At 41.3% G+C, this 20768-nt stretch overlaps 1 protein-coding gene across 1 annotated transcript in view; it reads left to right on the top strand.

The window, feature by feature from the left end:
• LOC122797745 (centrosomal protein of 192 kDa-like) overlaps positions 1-20768 on the top strand; it is a 1194871-nt gene that overhangs the window by 504816 nt on the left and 669287 nt on the right. Inside the window, exon 10 of the mRNA XM_044066270.1 lies at positions 5741-5953. Coding sequence (XP_043922205.1) covers positions 5741-5953 — 213 coding nt within the window. The remainder of the gene's footprint in view (positions 1-5740; positions 5954-20768) is intronic.

Raw genomic sequence — 20768 nt, 5'->3', positions numbered from 1 at the left:
TCAGAGCTCAATGCATTTATTAAGGTATTGGCTGCTGTGGTTGAGGTCTTGCAGAAAAACGCTCCTTGCTGCCCCCTTCCAGTCGAGAGAGTGGCTGTTTGTGGCCCTGTAGCCCTGTTCATTGAGACCTTGGAGTAGTCACTCTAATGGTTGTGGTCTCTTTAGGTGAACAAAATTTGATAGAAGGCAGCTTACTGGATAGTTTTTATAGATGCAGAGAGGTCTCCGTTGCTAGTTTCCACTGATTGAGTGAACCAGGAAATTATTTTGCTAGCCTCCTTGTGATGCAGAACAGTGGTTGGTGCACCTGTTTTCATAATTTGCTTGCTGCCAGTATCTTAATGCCCTTTGCATGTCTAAATATTTTGCTGTTCTGTTGGAGTGTGAATGGTTAATGGCTGGAGAGGCACCACTCGTGATCTTCTGGTTTCTGTCCTGTCACTACACTCAATAGAATAGTAGATGCTTATTAGGCTCTCTTGGCCTACCATTCATTCACCTGGACTTGCCACATATTCTGATGAGTGATTTGCTGGTGGGAAGTTCAGCTTTGTTCTGCTGTGGTTGCAAGGTACATCAGCCCCACTTAGTATGTGTGTGTGCTGTACACCCATCAGCTTGAGATATGGGCATACCTCCTAACTTACTGGGTCCTTGAGAAGGTGCTTCTAGGGTCCGTCTTAGTCCTGTCTAATAGCTGGTCTGTTTTGTGTTATCTAATCAAGTGACAAGCTAAGTTGCTGTTTTTTTGTGCAGAAAAATATGCTTCTGGCAGATGGCCTTAAACAAGGTATCTCATATTTTTGTAGGTCTGCAGGACCTTAAACAACAAATCTAACCAACTACTTAGTGTGTACCTCCACTAACTCTAAACCCAGCTACTTCACGTTTAACTCTGTACAAACCCGTTGTATCAAAAAACTCTGACCAACTCCCTAGTGGCTTAAAAACTGCTGCCAGCTCCATCACCTATCCTGTATCTATCCTAATCAATCAATCCATTGCAGAACAATATGTCCCCATACTCTGGAAATTATCCCATGTCATCCCCCTCACCCTAGCCAAAATCTTAGAGAAATGTATCTATAAGCAGCTCCTAGACCACCTCACTACAAATCTCTTATGTAGTTCACAGCATGGCTTCCATCCAAAACACAGTACCTCCACAGCCCTCATAAGTTTAACTACATCAACCTCCTCAAAAACAATGGACAGCTAGCCTCTACTATATTCCTTGATGTGTCTAAAGCTTTTGATACAGTATCCCACCACTACTACTCAACACTCTAGCCTCCTTCAGTCTCTCTCGGCTCGTTCTTTAGCTACCTTACTAATTGACAGCAGGCAACTAAGTGGGATACTAAACTCTAAACACACCTCCCAGTCCAGCCTCTGTTGGGGTTCCATCCTTGGCCCTCTTCTTTTTATTATATTTACAAATAGTCTAAACATTGCCACTAAATCTGTTTCTATCATTCAATATGCCAACAATGCTGCCCTTATTTGCTCTGCTCCCACACCCCCAAGAACTCCAGGATAAACTGCAAAAATTGTTTCTAGATGTTGAAAATTACCTAAATGAACTTCACCTCATCCTAAACCCAAATAAAACAGTTAATGATATTCTCCAGCAGGAAATCCAAAGTCAACCCACCTCCTCTCTCCAGTAATGGCACTATAATCAAACCAGTTAACCAAACAAAACTACTTGGTCACAATAGACAGCAACCTAACATTTGATAAACACGCATCACTGACAATTAAAGTTCCCATCAAATTTGGTGCACTGCGTAGGTCAAACCTTATCTTACTGAAAACACCAGTCTAGCAACAGCCAAATCCCACCTCCTATCTACTCTCCTCAAATTTTCACTAACCTGCTCATGTCTACTTACATAGACTTAATTCCTGCTGTAATAAAATAGCAAAATTTGCTGCTAATATACCAAACAGGACCAATCATTATCTTGCTCTTCAAAAACTACACTGGCTTGAATTTCCAAATCTGTTATCACTCAGTCAGCTCACCACTACCCACCCCATTATCCACAAGCCCAAAAATTGTCTTGCATTCTCCAACCAAGTGCAACTAATTACCAACCCCAGGACCCTTAGATCATCTAATAAACTTATACTCGAGGTAACAAAGTCACATAATTACTTTGACTCCCTCTTCTATAAAGTAGTTTCCATCAGTAGTTTCTATCAGAGTTTCCATTTGTTTTCTTATCTTACCACCAGTTATTTTTCACTGCCACCTTGTAGTATAACTGAGAGAAGCACCTAGTAGTTTCTCTTCTAACTTTTCTCTTTCAACTATCATGTAATATCTGAGAAATGCTTCAGTTAGAGAAATTTCAGAACTCCAGGTCTTATCTTGGTGGTCTTCATGTCTATGAGGACACTGCTTCCTTTCTGCCTAAGGTGCCCATAGAGTACACTAAACCAGCCCTTCCATGTGCCTTTTTCCTTTCCTGTTCTAGCAGGGAAGACTGTCTCATTGTTTGGATGTACATGGTCATCTAAGATTTTACCTGTTAAGTTAGAGCATGCAAGCAGTTATTTGTTGCCTTTTCAAAGGGAGATTGGGCCAAGAGGTGCCTAAAGTTCCTTCATATAAATGGCATTCTGAATGGATCTCCTACATTAATGCTTCATCCAGTAACCCACTCCCATGTAAACCAAAGGATTATTAAACTTGGGTTGTTGCTATTTTCAACTTTAAAAAGCTCAGTAGGTGAGACTTGTGCAGCAGCCAATATCATTTGTCATGATGCTACCTGTGATGTTAGGTAGGAGCTCTGTTCCATCCAGTGAAGTGGATGGACGGGATAATCTAAGGTACAACAGTTATTTACTTACAGTAATGTTGGAACTTTTGTTACCCATGTCCATCTACACTACCCCCCTTCCAAACTGTCACCTTGTCTTGCTACACCTCATTGACCTCCAAGACCATGTCCACTTCCTTGCCTAGGATTCTTACCTTCTGAGGATTTATTTCTTTTAAGAAGTAGGTGGCCAGCCTCATTTTGCAGAAACTGTAGTAATGCATTACAGGAGATGGGAGGAAAAGCTTGTGCTCTGTGAAGAATGCTGTTTGGTTCACTGGTAGTATTCAGTTAAGTGGGTGGACATGAATAATTAAGGATCGAGGGTAGTACTCTCCTAGTCTTATCTCATTTGTAGATTCTCAGAGCAATGTCTTCCGAGATCGCTTGATATGGTGAGGTGATCCAAGTCTGTTTATTCACACTGTGGATTATAGAATCCCACATTAGTAACTGGGCAGGTCAACCTAGAATAATTTGTAAAAGAAGCAAATGAGATTGAGCTGATTTTTTTTTACCTTCAGCCAGTCCATCCTGTTTTGCAACAGTGGTAGTCTATACCCACTGCCAACTTTACATTGTAGTAGTATGCAGGTTCAAGTTTGACACTTCAGATGGAAGGTTTAAGTTTCAGTAAGAGCAACAATTTAACTAGCCATGTTCTAGCATCTGGGGTGATGAATTGTTTAACAGTAAAGACTGCCTTTTGATAGGTGTACTTCTCAGTATGGACTTAATGTATGCATAATGGAGACCATAATCCTCTTTTTAATGGTTATTCAACTAAAATAAGATTGCAGTTGGTTTTCAGAATGGTAGGTAGTGCCAATTATCCTCACTTAGACCAAAGGTAATGAGACTTCTCTTTTTCTCAAGACTGCTAATGAATGAAAGCTTTGTTTGACTGTATATTGAAGTGTCAGGATTTCTTGATGTAATTTTAAAAAGAGGAAGGAAAAAAATTAGGTGGATCTCTGATCAACTGCATTCTCTCCTGGCAAGTCTTATTTAATGGAGGTTGTATAGCTCATTCACACAACAGGAAACCTGCTAGGGATTTCTCCATAGCCAGCTGTGTAAAATAATACTCAAGTTGATTGCTTACAGCCAATGTCTGCAAGCTTTTTACCACTGCTGTAGGTTTATGTTAAAATTATAAGCTGAATGAAACTGAAATATTACTGTCTTATTCCTAATTGCAGGAACCTGGTTGGTAAATTGGAATGGCTGCTGGCATTAGAGGCCTTAGAATGTGATGAAAATTGGCTCATACAAATTCAACATTTAGTTCCGTCTGTGTTCGGGCACAACTGCATTCTGTAAGTAGTGACAATATCTCTGCGTGTGTAGTGAATAACCTAAATCATGATTTAGCCACACCCCTAACAGTGTTCCACCATAACCTCCATACAGATTTTGGGTTTTTGTACCATGTGAATTCAGAGTAGCAACAGTTACTCCTCTGCAAAAGGGAGGACCCTCCACAGACCCAGGAAATTATAGCCCATAAGTTTGACCAGGCTCATATTTAAAGCCATAGAATTATCATGGAATTAATAAGGACACATGGAACCTTCAAATACTGGACCTATTTCAGTTTGGATTCATCAGAAGCAGGTCATGCTTCATGAATCTGGTAGACTTTTTTTTGAAAAGGTCACCAAAGCTTGTGGGTACAGGTAAAGCAGTGCACACAGCCTGCTTAGATGTGGCTAAGTCTTTTGACTTGATCCCCTACACTGGCATGGTAGAAAACCTCAAACAAGCAATAAACTCCCTACATCACCGAGTATATATCACTTTGTCGAATCCCACTTCAGCTAATACCTCTTCGTCGAACACCTATTTATCATAGCTACTAAACATTGCAGACTTCATCAAAACTTTTCCTAGGGCAAACCAACAGGCCACCCTAGTGATCTTGAAAATCCTAAAATTTAACACTTACCCAGGTGGGGAGGGGCTGCACCCCCACAACTAAATTTACCAACTCCAAAATCGCACTACAGTGGGGAAAAGGGCAAATTTTAGATGGCCAACCTGTTTTCCCTAGGAAAAATTTAGCTGAAAAGTCTGTGTGATTAGCAGCTTTGATGAATAGTTGTTCAAAGAGGTATTCACTGAAGTGGGATTTGATAAAGTGATATGGACCCTACATCACCTGCTTGTTTGACAACTGACTTATGGAATGCAGGAGATCAAAATAGATGAAGCTACCTGCGTTACTCCTCCTGTACTACTTATACACAGAGGCAGCTCCTAAATGATTTGAATAATACTAGGGTTTTTCTTAAATATGTGCGGTATCCTGGGTACTACCACTAGAGATAATATAAATGTAGTCTTATGAATAGATAAGGTTAATCTAAACACTAAACAAAATAAATAATTCCAAGAACCAGATGGGAAATTTGGCTAGGCTTAAAGTGACCTGCAAATGCAGAGAGCCATACTAAACTGTAGCCCTTATACAGTGTACACTAGTATAATTGCAGGTTATAGAGATTATTTGACAAAGGTCAGCACTGCAAATAAGAGGGGTAGCTGTCTCACTTTGCTGGAAGAGCTTGTCCCTTGAAGTGCTACAACTGTTGAGCATCTTATGCGAGTACAGCTTATTGCTGTGTTTTTCCCATGATAGCATACTAAGTAGGTGAAGATTTAATCTTTCCATTTGCAAACTTTCATAAATCTGTTGATCAAGTATGTACTATGAATATTTATTTTGGTGCAAAAAGGCACCATTATTGAAATGTGTGCTTATCTTTATTTTTGCACAGCACAGTGCATCTGATAATAAGGAAGTTTGAGATGGAAAAGCTCCATTCGTGATTAAATCTTGTACATAATGTGAAATCTTAATGTATTGTATAATGATACTACTAAAACTTTTTTTTTTTTTTTGCTAGGAGGAAAAAATGGACTTGCAAGATGTTTCTTTAGGACTTGGTGACACTTCTTGGAGACTGCCATCATGTAACTACATTTTGATGCGAGCCTCTCAAGCAGCTTCAGAATTTGGAAAAGAAGATAAAAGTTATTTGCGACTTTCTCTTGGTCAGTTCTTCAGTCAAAGATCTGAGGCTCTTGGATGCCTAGGTGGAGGAGATGGTGTGAAGCGGGTAGGTGCTTTGTAATATCTTTAACCTTATTAGTTAAAAATGGATTTATGGGGAATTATAGTCTGAATTTTAGATCTTTGTGAGGAGCCCCTGAAGTGGACTTCATCTGGGCTCTCTTCTGAGAGCAGTTTATCAGCATTGTGTATACACAATCTTTTCCTGTACCTATAGTTATGCTGTAGTTTCATTAGTCTGGATTAGGAAGATGCATGCATTTAAGATGTTCATGTTTCACTGTTGCAGTCATCAGCTGTGGGTTATCCCTGCTGTGGTAGCCCTCGGTCAGCCCAAATACCAGAGTCAGTTTTTTTGCGCCGGTTGCCGTTGCCTGTAGTCCGTTAGGTCGTCAGTGCTATAAAGCAAGGCAGCCAATGTAATTGCATCATTCTTTCTTGCCGTGGAGCCTGTAGCAGAAGCAGTTCACACAAGTGCCGGTCGGTAACTACCAGAAGTTGAATTTTCAGCAGAAAACGTCTAAAGCTAAGTACCCTGTTGGGGACCCTTTTTTCTTGCACTGTCCAATGTCCGAAAAAGTTAATCCGCTACTCCATTAATCCGTTAATTAGCTACGGCTAAAGCAATAGCATATCCTATCTATATTCTAATAAATAGAACAATTACTGAAGGTACAATTCCATCAGTCTGGAAAATCTCCCATATTATCCCTCTTCATAAGGGCAGTAACTCTACTGAACTCTCTATCGCCCAATAGCATTACTCTCCACACTAGCGAAAATCATGGAGAAATGTATCCACCAACAACTATTAGACCACCTACTACAAAATAACATACTAGCAAACTGTCAACATGGTTTCAGGCCATTCCATAGCACCACCACTGCCCTTCTATCCTTTTCGGACTGCCTCAACAAACATCGCAATAACAATACTCTTTCTTCTGTTCTTCGATATGGTAAACCACCAGATACTTCTGAGTATACTTAAGTCCCTCTCTCTTGATACTCAGGCACTAAAATGGTTCAACTCCTATTTAGAAAACAGAAAACAAGCAGTACTTTGGGAGAAAAACCTTTCCTCCCTTCTTCCAGTTACCTTGGGCATCCCTCAAGGCTCCATCTTGGGCCCTCTCCTATTTTCTCTATTTATCAATGATCTAAACATGAATACTCCACAAGCCACCTGCATACAATATGCAGATGACTCAACATTAATATGCTCAGCTTCATTTCTGAACTGTAGTCCCTCTCCCAAGCAACACTTAATATAGTTGAGAACTGGTTCCTCCAACGCTGTCTCCTCCTTAACCCCCCAAAAAAACCAAACTATTGTTATTTACTCCTACACAAAAGTCCTCCCCCCACCTCCACTTCACTGTAACATCAAACAATGGCACTGTCATAACTCCCGACCCTACCACCAAACTCTTAGCGGTAACTATAGATGACAAACCTCACCTTTGATACCCATATCAATACTACAATAAAGTCGGTGAACAAAAAACTAGGCTCTCTATAGGCTAAATTTGTTTCTTACTCCAAAAGCTAGAACTACAATTGCCCATACCCATCTTATCCTCTACCCTCCTCTACGCCTCTCCCATTTATACTAACCTATCAAAAAACAACCTCAACAAGCTTAATACCTCCTACAGTAACATTGTCAGATTTGCCACTGGAATCCCCATTTAGAACACACCACTGTCACAATCTCAAACAGCTAGGATGGCTGGAACTACCTAATCAGATTCTCTTTCACCAACTTATTACTGCCCACAAAACCCTTCATCATCCTAGCAATACTCCTTTACTAACTACCGTCTCCCCCTACAATAATCTTAAAACCCTACGCTCATCAAGGAAACTTCTAGTATCCACCACAAAATCCAATAACAGGGCTGGGGACTCTCTGTTCTCCAACACAGTAGGAAAAACGTGGAATCAGCTCCCTAGTGAACTAACCTCCCACTCCTCTACACTACTTTTCAAAAAGCTACTTAAAACATACCTCAAAACTCACTGGCTTTGCCCTTGTACCAACCCAGACTAAACAGCTACTGCCTACTACTCTCACCTTTCATTCTTCATTGTACTACTGCACTGCCAGTACCTCTCATTAACCTTACAGCTCATGTGCAGTTAGCTATCTTACTCTGTACTTCTAAGTTTTTCTACATAACCCAACTTAGAGTTTTACCTGCTCTCTTAGCTGACAACAGTATGTATGAGTCTTCAACATCTGTATCATCACAATCCTGCTGTATCATAGTTTTCCTGCTCTTATATCAACTTAATCCTGCTATTAACTACACCACTAAAGTATTGCATCTTAAACTGTTTTCTCATCACTCTATATTCATACTTCCAGTTATGGTATACTTTTTCTTCCCTTTTTCATTGATGTTAAGTTCCTGATCTCTAAATCTATGATTTTTAATGCTCTCTAGTCTTGTAAGGATACTCTACAAGTTGTTTACAAATGTGTTCTAGGATTACAAATATATTGTTTTTCTTGTGTTTATGTATTTTTATCTATGTTGGAGCTTTTCTCCCCGGGCCTCCACTGAAAATGGACATATATCCAGTTGGACTAGCCCGTTCAACAAATGTAAAATAAATAAAAATAAAATAATTGTCTCGCCTGTGGAAAGCAGATCCCACACCAATACTTTCATTCTTACTGCATCGCTGGTTTAGGCCCAGAACACGATGTCCCCCGTTGCCAGTTCTGTGCCCTCTTTAATGCGAGAACCATTCACTGTAGAGTTCTTTTTGTAGACTGTTATTTTCGTTTTCTATCTTCGAATTCCGATATGGCATCTGTCAGCCAACAATCCATGGACATTACGAAAAAACTTAGAGATAAAGATAGACAGACCACACAAGGCTAAGCCTTCCAACGACGCTACCGCTAAGCAGGCAGTCAGTTCTGAATTCAGTGAGGTGCTTTCGCAGCCCCTGATGCTCGATTCAGTATCTACGCAGGCCTCTGCCGAGGCCCTTTTGGTGTCCGGTATGCTGCAGAACTCTACTTAGTCTTCCGACCCTTTGGCTGTCTCTGCCTCAGTTGGGTCCGGACCAGGAACACAGGCACTGGCTTCAAGGAAACCTTTCACACTACTGAATCTAGACAAAAACCGACGTCTTCACATCGACTACCACTTCTCTGAAACAGACTGATTCTGTCAGGCCTAGAAGCCAGGCCACTCCTAGGAAATCTGCTTCTAGCCACCATCTTGCTACTGCTCCACCACCCTAAGCACAAATGCTTAAAATGGCGTAGGATCTCATCTTCCGTATCCGAGGTACTCAGGCCCCTACTCCTAAAAGGAAAAGGCATCCTTCTCCAGAAATTGACAGATCAAGAGTCTGAAGAATCTGATTATTCAGCTGTTGAAGAACAAAATTCCTTAACTGCTTGAGGATTCAGATGCAAAGGAATCCATCCCTTCTGCTTCCCTGCCAGAGGACCTCTCATTTGGGGAAACCCTTCACTCCCTCAGGGAACATTTTCAGTGGGTATCTCAACTTCCCACAGTCTAAGAAAAGATGTGGAGAGTTTCTAGAACTGTCCCAGCACAGACCCCTGGCCATCCCACCTATTGCAGAAATGGTTTATGATGTTTTCCATGAATCCAGCTTAGCACCTGACACACGCTCCCTCTTGCTCCAAGTAAACCTGACAGGGTCTACATTCTCACTAATACCTGTACAGAAATCCTGCTGCAGAACCAGAGGTCATTACACAGGGATTAAGACCAGTTCTGCCAAGAATCTTCTTCCTTCTGACAAGGACTCCAGAGCTCTGGACAGATTGGGTAAGAAAGTGTGCACCTCTGCAACCTTAGCTATCAGAGCACTCAATTGTCAGTTCCATATGTCAAAATATCATCAACACACTTTGGAACAATTAAAACAGAAGATTGCTACCTCTCCTGACTGTGCCATCTCAAAGGAATTTGCAGATTTACTGCACTTTGCTTGTCAAGTGGCCAAACACTCCTTACAATGTGGATATCATGCCCTAGAAGCCTCTAGCAGGGCAGCAGTGACTGGATCTCTTATTAGGAGACCTCTCTAATCTTGTCAAGTATAAACTTATTGATGCACCCCTAGATGAGGAGCGCCTGTTTGGGGGGAAAAAGCAGAAGAGGTGCTTAAAAAGATAAAAGACAAAGCAAAATCTATGCAAACAGTAAAAGATTTCTTTCAAGCTCAACCTTTCAGATTGAGCAGGAACTTTCCTTCTAAGCACTAGCAGACAAGGCCAAAGTAAGCCCTGAAGGGACAGGCCATCCAGGCCCCTATCCAAGGCCAGCAAAGAAGCAAACAATGGACCACTTCCATCTCTAAGGCAGGGAGTTCTAAGACAACCTTCTATGGCAAGCACTCACAATGACTCCGCCGCCCTCCCTTCACTCATCAAAAGCAAGGAAGGCGGCTCACCCTCTTCAAAGACAATTGGGTTTCTGTAAAAAAGGACCAATTAGTCTTGAAGATAATTTCTCAGGGATACAAACTCTCTCTCAGCAAACTCCCAATTCCAAGAGGGTACCCAGACCTTCCTCCCAAACCAGTGAGCAGAGGCATTGAAATGGGTCCAAACTCTCATATCACAGGGGGCAGTAGAACCTGTCTCCCCCCCCCCCCCCCAGATCAAACAGGAAAAGATTTTTAGTCCAGACTATTCCTTATTCCCAGAAAAGAAATCACTTGGTGCCCCATCCTAGATCTATCCAAACTGAACACCTCCCTGGTTGTCCCCAGATTCAAAATGCTAACTTTGCAGCAGCTGCTGCCTATGCTGACAAAAAAATGCCTGGCTAGTGACACTAGACCTAAAAGATGCCTACTCCACATCCCCATCAGGGAATCGTGCAAAAACTTCTTGCTGTTCAGAGCAGGCTCTCAATACTTTCAGTTCTCTGTGCTGCCCTTTGGCTTATCTACTCCTGCCAGAGTATTCACCAAATGCTTGGCCCTGGCTATATCATTCTGCAGATAGAGAAGTATACAGATTTACCCTTACCTGGATGACTGCCTCCTTCAGGCAGAGTGCAAAGAAAAGCTGCTGCAGGACTTTCTCTTTGTCAAATCACTCCCATCTTCCCTAGGGTTCACCATTAATGAGAAGAAATCAAAACAAAACCTCACCAGGAAAATCATTTTCCTGGGAGCTGTGCTAGACACACTGTCTCAAATGGCCTTCCTATCTCCAGAAAAGCAGAGCTTACCTGCCTCTCTACTTTACCCAGCTGGCTTCCAGAAGTCACCTCGCTGCGAGGAAGTTCCTACCAGCCCTGGGGTACATGGCATCTTGCATCCTCCTTATCCCTCTTGCCAGGCTTCACATGAGAAAACTTCAGTGGTATTCAAAGAACCTTTGGTTTTAGCACTCATTCCCTAGAGACCACCCTCCCTCTGATCCTATGTATAAGGGCCGAGTTTCTCTGGTGGGTAGAGGCCTGTACCATGAACAAGGGTCTTCCCTTCATCCTCCGCCCTTCTGGTCAGACCATCACCACAGACGCCTCAGACATTGCTTGGTGGCTCACCTAGCAGGCAGGTGCACCCAAGGCCTTTGGGATGCCCAGCAACTTCACTTGCACATCAGTCAGAAAGAAATGATGGCAGTGCAAAAGGCTCTGACATCCTTCAAACCCCATCTCAAGCCAGGGGTTCTCCTAATAAAAACAGACAACACCACAGTGATGTGGTATATCAACAAGCAGGGGGGCACCAATCTTACCCCCTGTGCAGATTAGCCATGAGCCTGTGGCTTACAGCCACCTCCATGGGGCTACATCTAATTGCCCAATACCTACCAGGGGTCAACAACACACTGGCAGACCACCTAAGCAGAAACTTACTGGTCCCCCACTAATGGCAGCTCCACAGGGAAATCTTTCTGCAAATCACTCAAGTGTGGGATCCCAGAAGTGGATCTCTTTGCCTTGCCCCTCAGCACTAGCTGCAAAAGTTCTGTACCAGGGAGTATCACCTCCTAGTGTGTAAGGTGAATGCTTTGACCTTCCCCTGGAACTTCCTCTTTGTGTACGCGTACCCTCCTCTGCCCCTTTATTCCCAAGGTTCTGATCAAAATAATGGAGGAGAGATCGAAGGCCATCCTCATTGCTTCAGATTGGCCCAGACAGCATTAGTACCCCTTATTACACAGCCCGACCTTACAGCCCCCAAAGCAGCTGCACCTGATCTCAGACCTCTTGATCCAGGAGAGGTGGAAAGTACTGAACCCAGACTTAGACTCTCAATCTTTTAGCATGGCTTATACCTTAAAAGCTAACCAAGGAGTCCCTGTTAAGCAAACTGGTCCTAGACATCACAGAGGCCAGAAGGGCCAGCACAAGAAAATCATACGCAGAGAAATGGAAGAGATTCTGCTCTTGGAAACTATCCATAGGGGACAGTACCTCCCAACCTTCCATCCCTCTTATCCTGGATTACCTAGCAGAGTTGCTCAATAGTGGCTCTTTCTCCTCTATCAAAATTCATGCCTCTGCCATTTCTTCCCATTATGATTCTGACCCACCCCTCTTCTCTCATCCTTTGATTAAGCAATTCTTCAGAGGGGTATCTAATATCAGACCTCCCAGAAGGCCTCCCACGCCACCATGGGACCTGAATTATGTGCTAAAAAAACTAAATTTACCTCCTTTCAAGCCTGGCGCTTCTATAGAATTGAAATACCCCTCATGGAAGATTGCCTTCCTGCTAGCTATCACCTCAGCCAGAAGGGTTTCAGAACTTCAGGCTCTCATGGCTGTCGAGCCCTTCATCATTTTCCACCTTCTTTCTCAACCCTCAGAACAAGGGGGGAAAGAATTCTACACTCACTAGATGTGCACAGACAACTCTGATACTATCTGGACCGTAATAATCCACTCAGAAAAACAGACCAACTAGTAAGCTTTGCCCTAGGGTAGAGGGGAATCCCATCTCCAAACAAATCATTTCCAAATGGATTTCACACTATATTCATTTCTGCTACAGACTGCAGGGGAAACCTACCCCTAAGTCTATCCGTACCCATTCCACTATGGCAAACTCCAGTTCCACAACCTTCCTCAGAGGAGTCCCCACCAAGGATATCTGGGAAGCGGCCACCTGGACCTCGTCCATACCTTTACAAAGCATTACCACCTACCTCTCTTTTCTAAGTCTAGGGCAGGTTTTGCCTCTGCAATTCTGCAGGGCCTACTGTCCCATACCTAGGACTCGACCTGTCCTTCACCCCTCTCCTCAGCTTTGGGAATCCTCCCACAGGTGGTGACTGCAAAAGTGAAACACGAAGAACCTAGTACAGTTGTGTACACTTAACGTAAATATAGATGTTTGAGTGTATTCACTGTTGCAGTCTTGGTTTCCCTCCCTCCATCCCCCATTTAATATCTTCCCCTAGGGGGACATAAAGTTTCCCAAGGTGACTTTTAGCCACCAGGACAACTTTTCCTTTTTTCCTTGTGCTTCTGATGGGTTAGGGCAAGAAAAACTGATGTAATGACGTTGGCTACCTTGCTTTATAGCACTGACGACCTGACATCAGACTACAGGCAATGGCAGCCGGCACAAAAAACATTGATTCTGGTGTTTGGGCCAACCGAGGGCTACCACAGCCGGGATAACCCACAGGTGATGACTGCAACAATGACTACACTTTAACATTGACATTTATGGTAAGTGTACACAACTGTACTTTTTTTGTTTCAAAAATTGGTATAATGAGAGTACAGAGCATGTAGGGAAAATGAGATTTTCTGCTGTACCGCAGAAACTAGAATTAGTTACTAGAAGACTAACTTTAAGAAGGCACAAGCAGGCAAACTAGACTGGTATTCCACAGCAGAAACAGTTAATTGAGAGGGCACACAGTGTATGTGCTCCAACTATGGCCATGACAAAGCAGCCAAGACCTTTATTAAAGATCCAAACCTACCAGCAGAAAGAGTTGATCTGACAAAACTGTGGTAAAAGGGCAAAGTATTAAAAGTTGGAGACAATAGTGTTTCTGAGAAATGATTATTCACTGTACACCAGACAGAAGAGAAGCAAATTTATTCCAATAATCGGGGAATGTAGAGAGGCAGATATATGAGATTCAGGCTGCTGTGTCCAGCTGTCTTTTGAATATTTTTTTCATGGAGGAACAAAGTTATTCTTTGATGCAGAGCAGGCTAAGAAGGAATTGCAAACGTTTGTCCAACAATGAGACTTCATGCAGAAGGGGATTCTGTTTCTCATTCTTCTGATAATAAAGCAGATGGAGGGACTTTGCCAGTGAAATATTTTCCATTGTTCCAAAATAAAAAGCTTGAAAGACTGTGTTGACCAGAAGAATCAGGAGCACCATGGAATTAAACTGGAATCTGGAGTTGGGAGATGAACAGGGAAGACTACCAGCAACATGGACATTTTTGAATAAATGTGAGACAGCAAAGCATCAATTGCATTTATGAAATACGGCTGTATAAAATAAGTGGAAATAGGAGACTTTTGTTGACTTTGTTAAACTTGTCTGGAACTGGAAGGCATTTGCCTTACTTCTTGTTCTTAATGTTTGGAAGGACTTTGAGGGGATGAAGAAGGAAAAAGATACATGTAAAGATTTTTTTTTTCTTAACAGCATTTCCAAGACATTTTTCACAATATTAATTGCATATTTTATAGTAAACTATTTTAGTTCTTGCATGTGATAGTAAAGAAAGCAGATGCCTTTTTCCTTTCTTGGTATTAAATGTAGGCATTACTGTGCAAACTGAAGAAAAGCTAGTCAAAAGCATGTTTAAGTTAATAGGCTGTAATGTTGATTTGTTGTTGGGTGTAAAAGTACACAGATTGTGATGTATGTAAAGCTGATATGTGTTCTACATAAATGTCTAGATTGACTCAGGACTTAGTCCAATAACAAATTTTATGTGGAAAGAAGTAAATGACAACACAGATTATAGTGAAAAGTCTTCATTTAGCAGTAAAGGTTTCAGCTTGCCTTTCAGGCTACAGCAGTGACTTCATTTATCTTTATTATTTTCCATGGAGGCAAGCGGATGACAAGGCAGTAAAAGAACATTGATTTCTTTGTGGCGAAAAGTTAATTACTACTGAAAGTATTCAAGTAGTTTTTCCATCTGGGGAAGGGGAGTAAAGATAAAAAAAAAAAACAGACCACCAAGTAGTTTAAGTAGAAGCAGACAATATTTGTCGTGGCATGGATAACCACACTTTTAGATTAACTAGGGCCTGTGTTAACAGCAGTCTCTTTGGCGCAGATGTTCTTGTTAGGAGGGTTAAACTTAATTGTTTGAAGATGTACATAGTTATGTTTATTTTGTATTAAGCTAATAAGTTATGACGTGTTCTGCTGGTGGTTAGTTTCTTGTTTCAGGATTTTTATTAAAACAAAAGGTCTTGTAAAATATGACATAGGTTCCAATGTTGAAAAGAAAAAAACAATATTCAGATTAACCCACCAAGCATTAATGGGTGCAAGTATTACAAAAGTTGGAATTAGACTTTTAAACAATCTGCCATGTGTAATAGGTGGGAATAATGGCTTCTTGGCACAACGGTGACATTCCATGTTATCTTGGAATGTTACTGGTCTCACAGGTATAGAAAAGAATACTTAATTACATTAAGAAATAGAGTGCCCAAAGTGGAAAGGAATGATGCTGACATAGGGAGGAAGCTCAAGACAGAATGAGAGGTTGGGAGTTTGGATGCAGACTCTTGCGGAGAACAACCAACATCACAGAGTGTTATATTCATAAAATAGCAGGGAGTATTCTAATAACTAAGCCACCATGAGAATGGAGAAGAGATTTTGCCGGTAGGGATGACTGTGGTCAGGGATACAGATAATGGGCAAGAGGGGGCTGGAATTTATTGGAGAGAACTGGCAAAGGAACCACGGTATTGGGAGAAAATAACTAGAATGGGAAGAGGCCAAGAATTTATTTGGACTGCAGCTTAGAGACTGCCTTCCCTATCAAGTATTGATATCAGAGTATAGGCAAAGAGAAAGAAATAGGGGCTGCTAAATTAAAGAACAGCACTGATAGAGTTTTTAATAGAATCTAGAACAGAAGTTGCCATTAAAGGACTAATTAGTAAGGCATATAAAATACTGCATGATAATTCTAAGAATCAATCAAAGGAGCTTAGAAAGGGTTGAGAAGAGAGATTGGAGAAGTATTTCAGAGACAATGGGGGGATATATGTTTATCTCCCAAATATGCAACAGTCTGGAAGATTTAGGATCTTTGCCTGGAAGTGTTACATGGGTATTTTTATACTCCAAGTGGACTCCAAATAATTTTTCCTCAGGTGGATAGCAAATTGGAGATGTGACTGGCAAGAAATAGGTAGCTAAAACATTTTTGGGAGTGTAATGAGCTGGTAGACTTTAGGGATTTCCTGCAGACCACTCTGTCTGAGGTGCTGGGTAAGCAGATTGGACTGACTGAAGAGTTGATTTTTTTTTTAGTTATGCTACAGAATCGGAATTGCCTAGTAAAGCCTCACTGAATCTAATGTGGTGGCTGCCAAAAAAGCAATTACTAGAAAATGGAAATCAAAGTCTAGACCAACTTTACTAGAAGTGGTGAATATAGCTAGAGATAAAACAACTGGAATTGAGATCTTTAGAAAAAGGAAGGCACAAACTACATAGGGAAAATAGGAATTGTGGGAACAATTTATGCAGAGCAGCAACAAGGTTTGAGGCAGGATTTGAATGAGCCATATAATGCTTAACTGACAATGACTGGATAGTTTACAAGTGATGTATAGTGTTTGCAACTACAGTTGTTTCAGTGGTGTCTGATGTAAACTGTTTGCAACTAAAGTGGTATCATTTTGTATGTTCATTAATATAAATGTAAGAGTGCCTTTGTCATATGTGAAAAATTTAATAAAGATGTTTGAGAAAAAGAGTACAAATAGCAATGCTCCAGGAGACACATTTGGAAAGAACTCAACGTGAATTTGATAGCGAGGATTTCAGGATGGGTATTCTGCAGAATGTCAGGGACAAAAGAAAATACGAGCAATTAATGACATCAATTGCTAGAGGCGCTCCACTAGTGATAGAAGAGGGGGAAAAAGTGATAGTGACAGATTTATAGTAGTAAGGGACTACTAGAAAGGGATGAGGTTTACACTGGCATGTATTTATATTCCACCTGAAACTATTTTGGAGCTTAACATTTTTTGGGATAAATCTCTTTTCAGCTTGGAATATCACTCATAGGTGGGGACTAGAATTAGATCATCAACGATGTATCTCGTGGGCCTAGAAGGTTAAAAATAGAGGGTAGATAGATTTCTGAAGAAATTAAAGTATATGGTGTATGGAAGATGTGAATTCAGTAGCAGTAACTCTGATGAAATTTTACACATTCCTCAAGATACAGTACCTGGGCTAGACTTCATAGAGATTATATTTCAAAGTAACATGTCCATTTAATTGGGAGCTTGGGTACACATCCAATAACCAGTTCAGATCATGTGCCAATAATTACAGAGCTAAAAATGCAGGATAATGAAGTGAAGATGAGACTCTGGCACTTCCACCTACCTTTTGAAAAGAGAGGAATTTAAGGAATGGGTAGTGGAAATTATCCAGGAGTTATTGGGGAAGATGGGGAAGTACTCCAAAAGTTGTAGCCAGTGAGGGGGGGTAAAATCAAGTGGAGCTTAAAAATAAGGTAAAAGAGACCTGGCTAAGAAGTAATAAGAATTATTTAGAGGGGCCAACAAAAGTTGAAGTACTGCAGAATAAGGGGAAGCTCATAGAACAAGAGGTGGCTCAACTGCAGAGTGCTAAAGAGAAAATGAAGTACTTAATATGCACGAATTGAGAAAGATGGCTGTTAAGCAACTTTTTTTTTTTAATCCAGTACAAAAAATCTATCATAGTGCCAAAAAGTAGAAAGGGTTGTTGCCAGACTTAGCCTGTAACAAGACAACCAGAGATCCTGTAGAGGTATTGGAGATATTTCAGAAATTTTATGAAAATTTGTATGAAGTAAAGAAGTGAGGAAATAAAGAAAAAAGCACAAATGGAAATATTTATGGAAGACTTAAATATGCCAAGATTTAGAGGTAGATGAGGCTCAACAGAGGTACCTAACCAAGAGGATTACTGGCCTCAAACAGTTGCCCTATGCAGCACAATTGAAAAAGCTAAGACTGTTCTCTGTTGCATACCGCTGTCTCAGAGGCGATCTCTGTCTAATGTACAGAGCTATGTCCAACCCAGAATTGTTGAACATGCTCCATCTTAGCAAAACCAAATCTACTCGAGCTACACGCTCTAGGGATATAAACCTCAACACAATAATGAATAGAACATGCTGGAGGGGATAGATTCCCTTCGCAGAGACTTCCCTTACTATGGAACAGGGTCCTGATCTACATAAGACAGAGCCCCTCACTATCACTCTTCAAGAGGAACCTTGATGAGTGGATGGGTAACAAAGTTCACACCGGGGATCACGCCAACAGCACTACTAGATGGGGGCCAAAGGTACTAGCTGCTAGTGCAAGGGTCTAGGGAACTATTAAAGGGGCGGTGAATACCGCACAACGTGGCTGGGCTAATATATGCCTTCAGGCAGATAGCCCAGTACCAACCTATGAACAACCAACAGTTAAGACAGGAGGAGACGAGATAAAATTGTATCTAGAGGAAAGTTTGCAGGAACAGGTGGTATTCTGGTGGAAATTAGGAAGGAAAGAAGTGATAAACATCTAGAAGGTTTTGTTTGAACAGTATTTTAAAAGAAATGGTTGCCATTTGGGTTTTGTTTATGAAACTGCTGAGGAGGTTTTGGCCATACTTGCTGAAGCATTGCAGGGTAAGGATCTGCTGGCACACTCCCATGCAAGGATGACTAGCTCCTGTGCATTCAACCAGATCCTTCCCTGACAGCAGTTCTGCTATGGGTGATCCCATGACTTAAGTTCCTAATGATGGGCGTAAACTAGAAGATGATCTCGTGCTCTGAGGAAATCCTTTAAAAGTGGGGTTGAGCATTTTTCCATATTGGTCATTTTTTTCTAGTGGAGAGCCCCTAGGAGGTCATGGCCACAATTGACTGGGAAGATGACAGCATTCAGAATCCAGACTAATACGGCTTCAAACACTGGATCTTGTTTGTAGTGGAGTCTGGTTGCCAGGCTGTGCAGTAATAATTTCCACCAACCCTTTTGTGAGCTGTAATTTCAACTGTATCCATGATAGGTTCTGATCGGTGCTTGTCTACCTTGCTGGGAAGTTCACCTACATTATGAATGGTGAAGTGTTTTCCACCCCAGAGAAGGAACTTCGCATTAACCATTTGGAGCTGGAGACTATTCTTGTCGAAAAGACTTTGTACACAAATCTGTGTCTGTGGCATCATATGATGATTAAGCAAGAGGGGCATGTCATTCACCTCTGTGGATGGAGTTAATGTCCGAGAGTAGATCATTGACAAAAGGCATCGCTTTTTCAGTGAATTGATTTGGTCGATTCAGAGATTCTATTCCACTTCTGTAGCTTTGAATTCAAAGGCTATACGTGGTCATGGTCTTCCAGAAGTGCACCACTCTAGATAGTGGCAAATTCTTTAGTGCAGACTTGCATTTCATTTAGAAGCAAGATGGCTGCATTCTGAAAAGTAGGTTGATTTAGGACCTTGCAGGTGTTACAAAAAAAAAAAAAAAGAGAGAAAAAGTCTTTGTAAAAGCTAACCATTTGTGTAAACTTCAGGTACTAGTTAGTCACTACATTGCCTAGATGTCAAAGAATGACTCTGTGCTCAGACCTCTCCCATTTGGTGTCTACTTCTGTGAAGTAAAAGCCAATACCAAATGGTTCTGGCTGGCTATGTTTGCAAATGACTGTAAGCTAAGAGCAGTCATGAATTTCCAAATGTGTTGGCCATCCTGCAGAAAGGTTTTTATTTAAAAAAACTGGTGCCAAAGTCACAAACTTGAAACTAAATGCCAACAAATGCATTATCATATCCGTTGGGAAGTCCTCTACCCCAGTGTTATCGCATGAACAAAAGTCCCTTAAGAGTTGACTCTGCTCTGGATTTGGGAACCTATGTGGACAGTGACCTAACTTTTATCCAACATGCTTCCATGGTCTTAAGAAAAATCCTTTAGCATTGCACAATTGTCAGAATCTAGGGATATCATTGTACCCTTTTACATGGACCTCATTAGGCCAATCCTAGTATAATGCCCCATTTGGCATATAACTGTCCAGAAGCATATAGCTGGAATGCCAAAAGAGATATTAAAAGGATACAAGGCTTAATATATTCTACATGGACCAACTCATCCTACAGAATGCTTACAGGTGACCTGTGTCTGGCATACAAGACATCCTCCGACCCCATGCTGATAGATTTGCTGCACATCTGCTAGTCAAATGCCATCAGAAATACTCTATGGACCTAAACCTCTTTTTAAACATCAAAATGTCAGCATAACAATTTGGAGGGACAGGTAGATATCTGAAGATACCACTGCTGGAACAGACTCCCCATCCACGTAAAACAAAGCTTGTCTGTCTGTCCATATTTAAGTGCAACTTGGATCTATGTATGGGAAATGGAGCATTTACCTCAGCATTGCCTCCATACTACTAATGGACAGACACAACTCTTAAATGCTTTATCCCATGCATGGGACCCTTCTAATTATCAATGGTATGAACCCAGTTTTCACTAGGAGTAATATATAATTATCAACATTGGGATGGGTTATGCTGATCTAACACCAAATGAGCAAGATTTATTCAAGCACCAGAAGGGAAACTGGCTAGGCTTAAAACGACCTGCAAGAGC

This window comes from Protopterus annectens, chromosome 3.part1 (genome assembly GCF_019279795.1).
Source record: "Protopterus annectens isolate FY-2018-M chromosome 3.part1, PAN1.0, whole genome shotgun sequence".
Classification (NCBI taxonomy): Eukaryota; Metazoa; Chordata; order Ceratodontiformes; family Protopteridae; genus Protopterus; species Protopterus annectens.
This window is presented reverse-complemented; position numbering and strand designations above follow the sequence as displayed.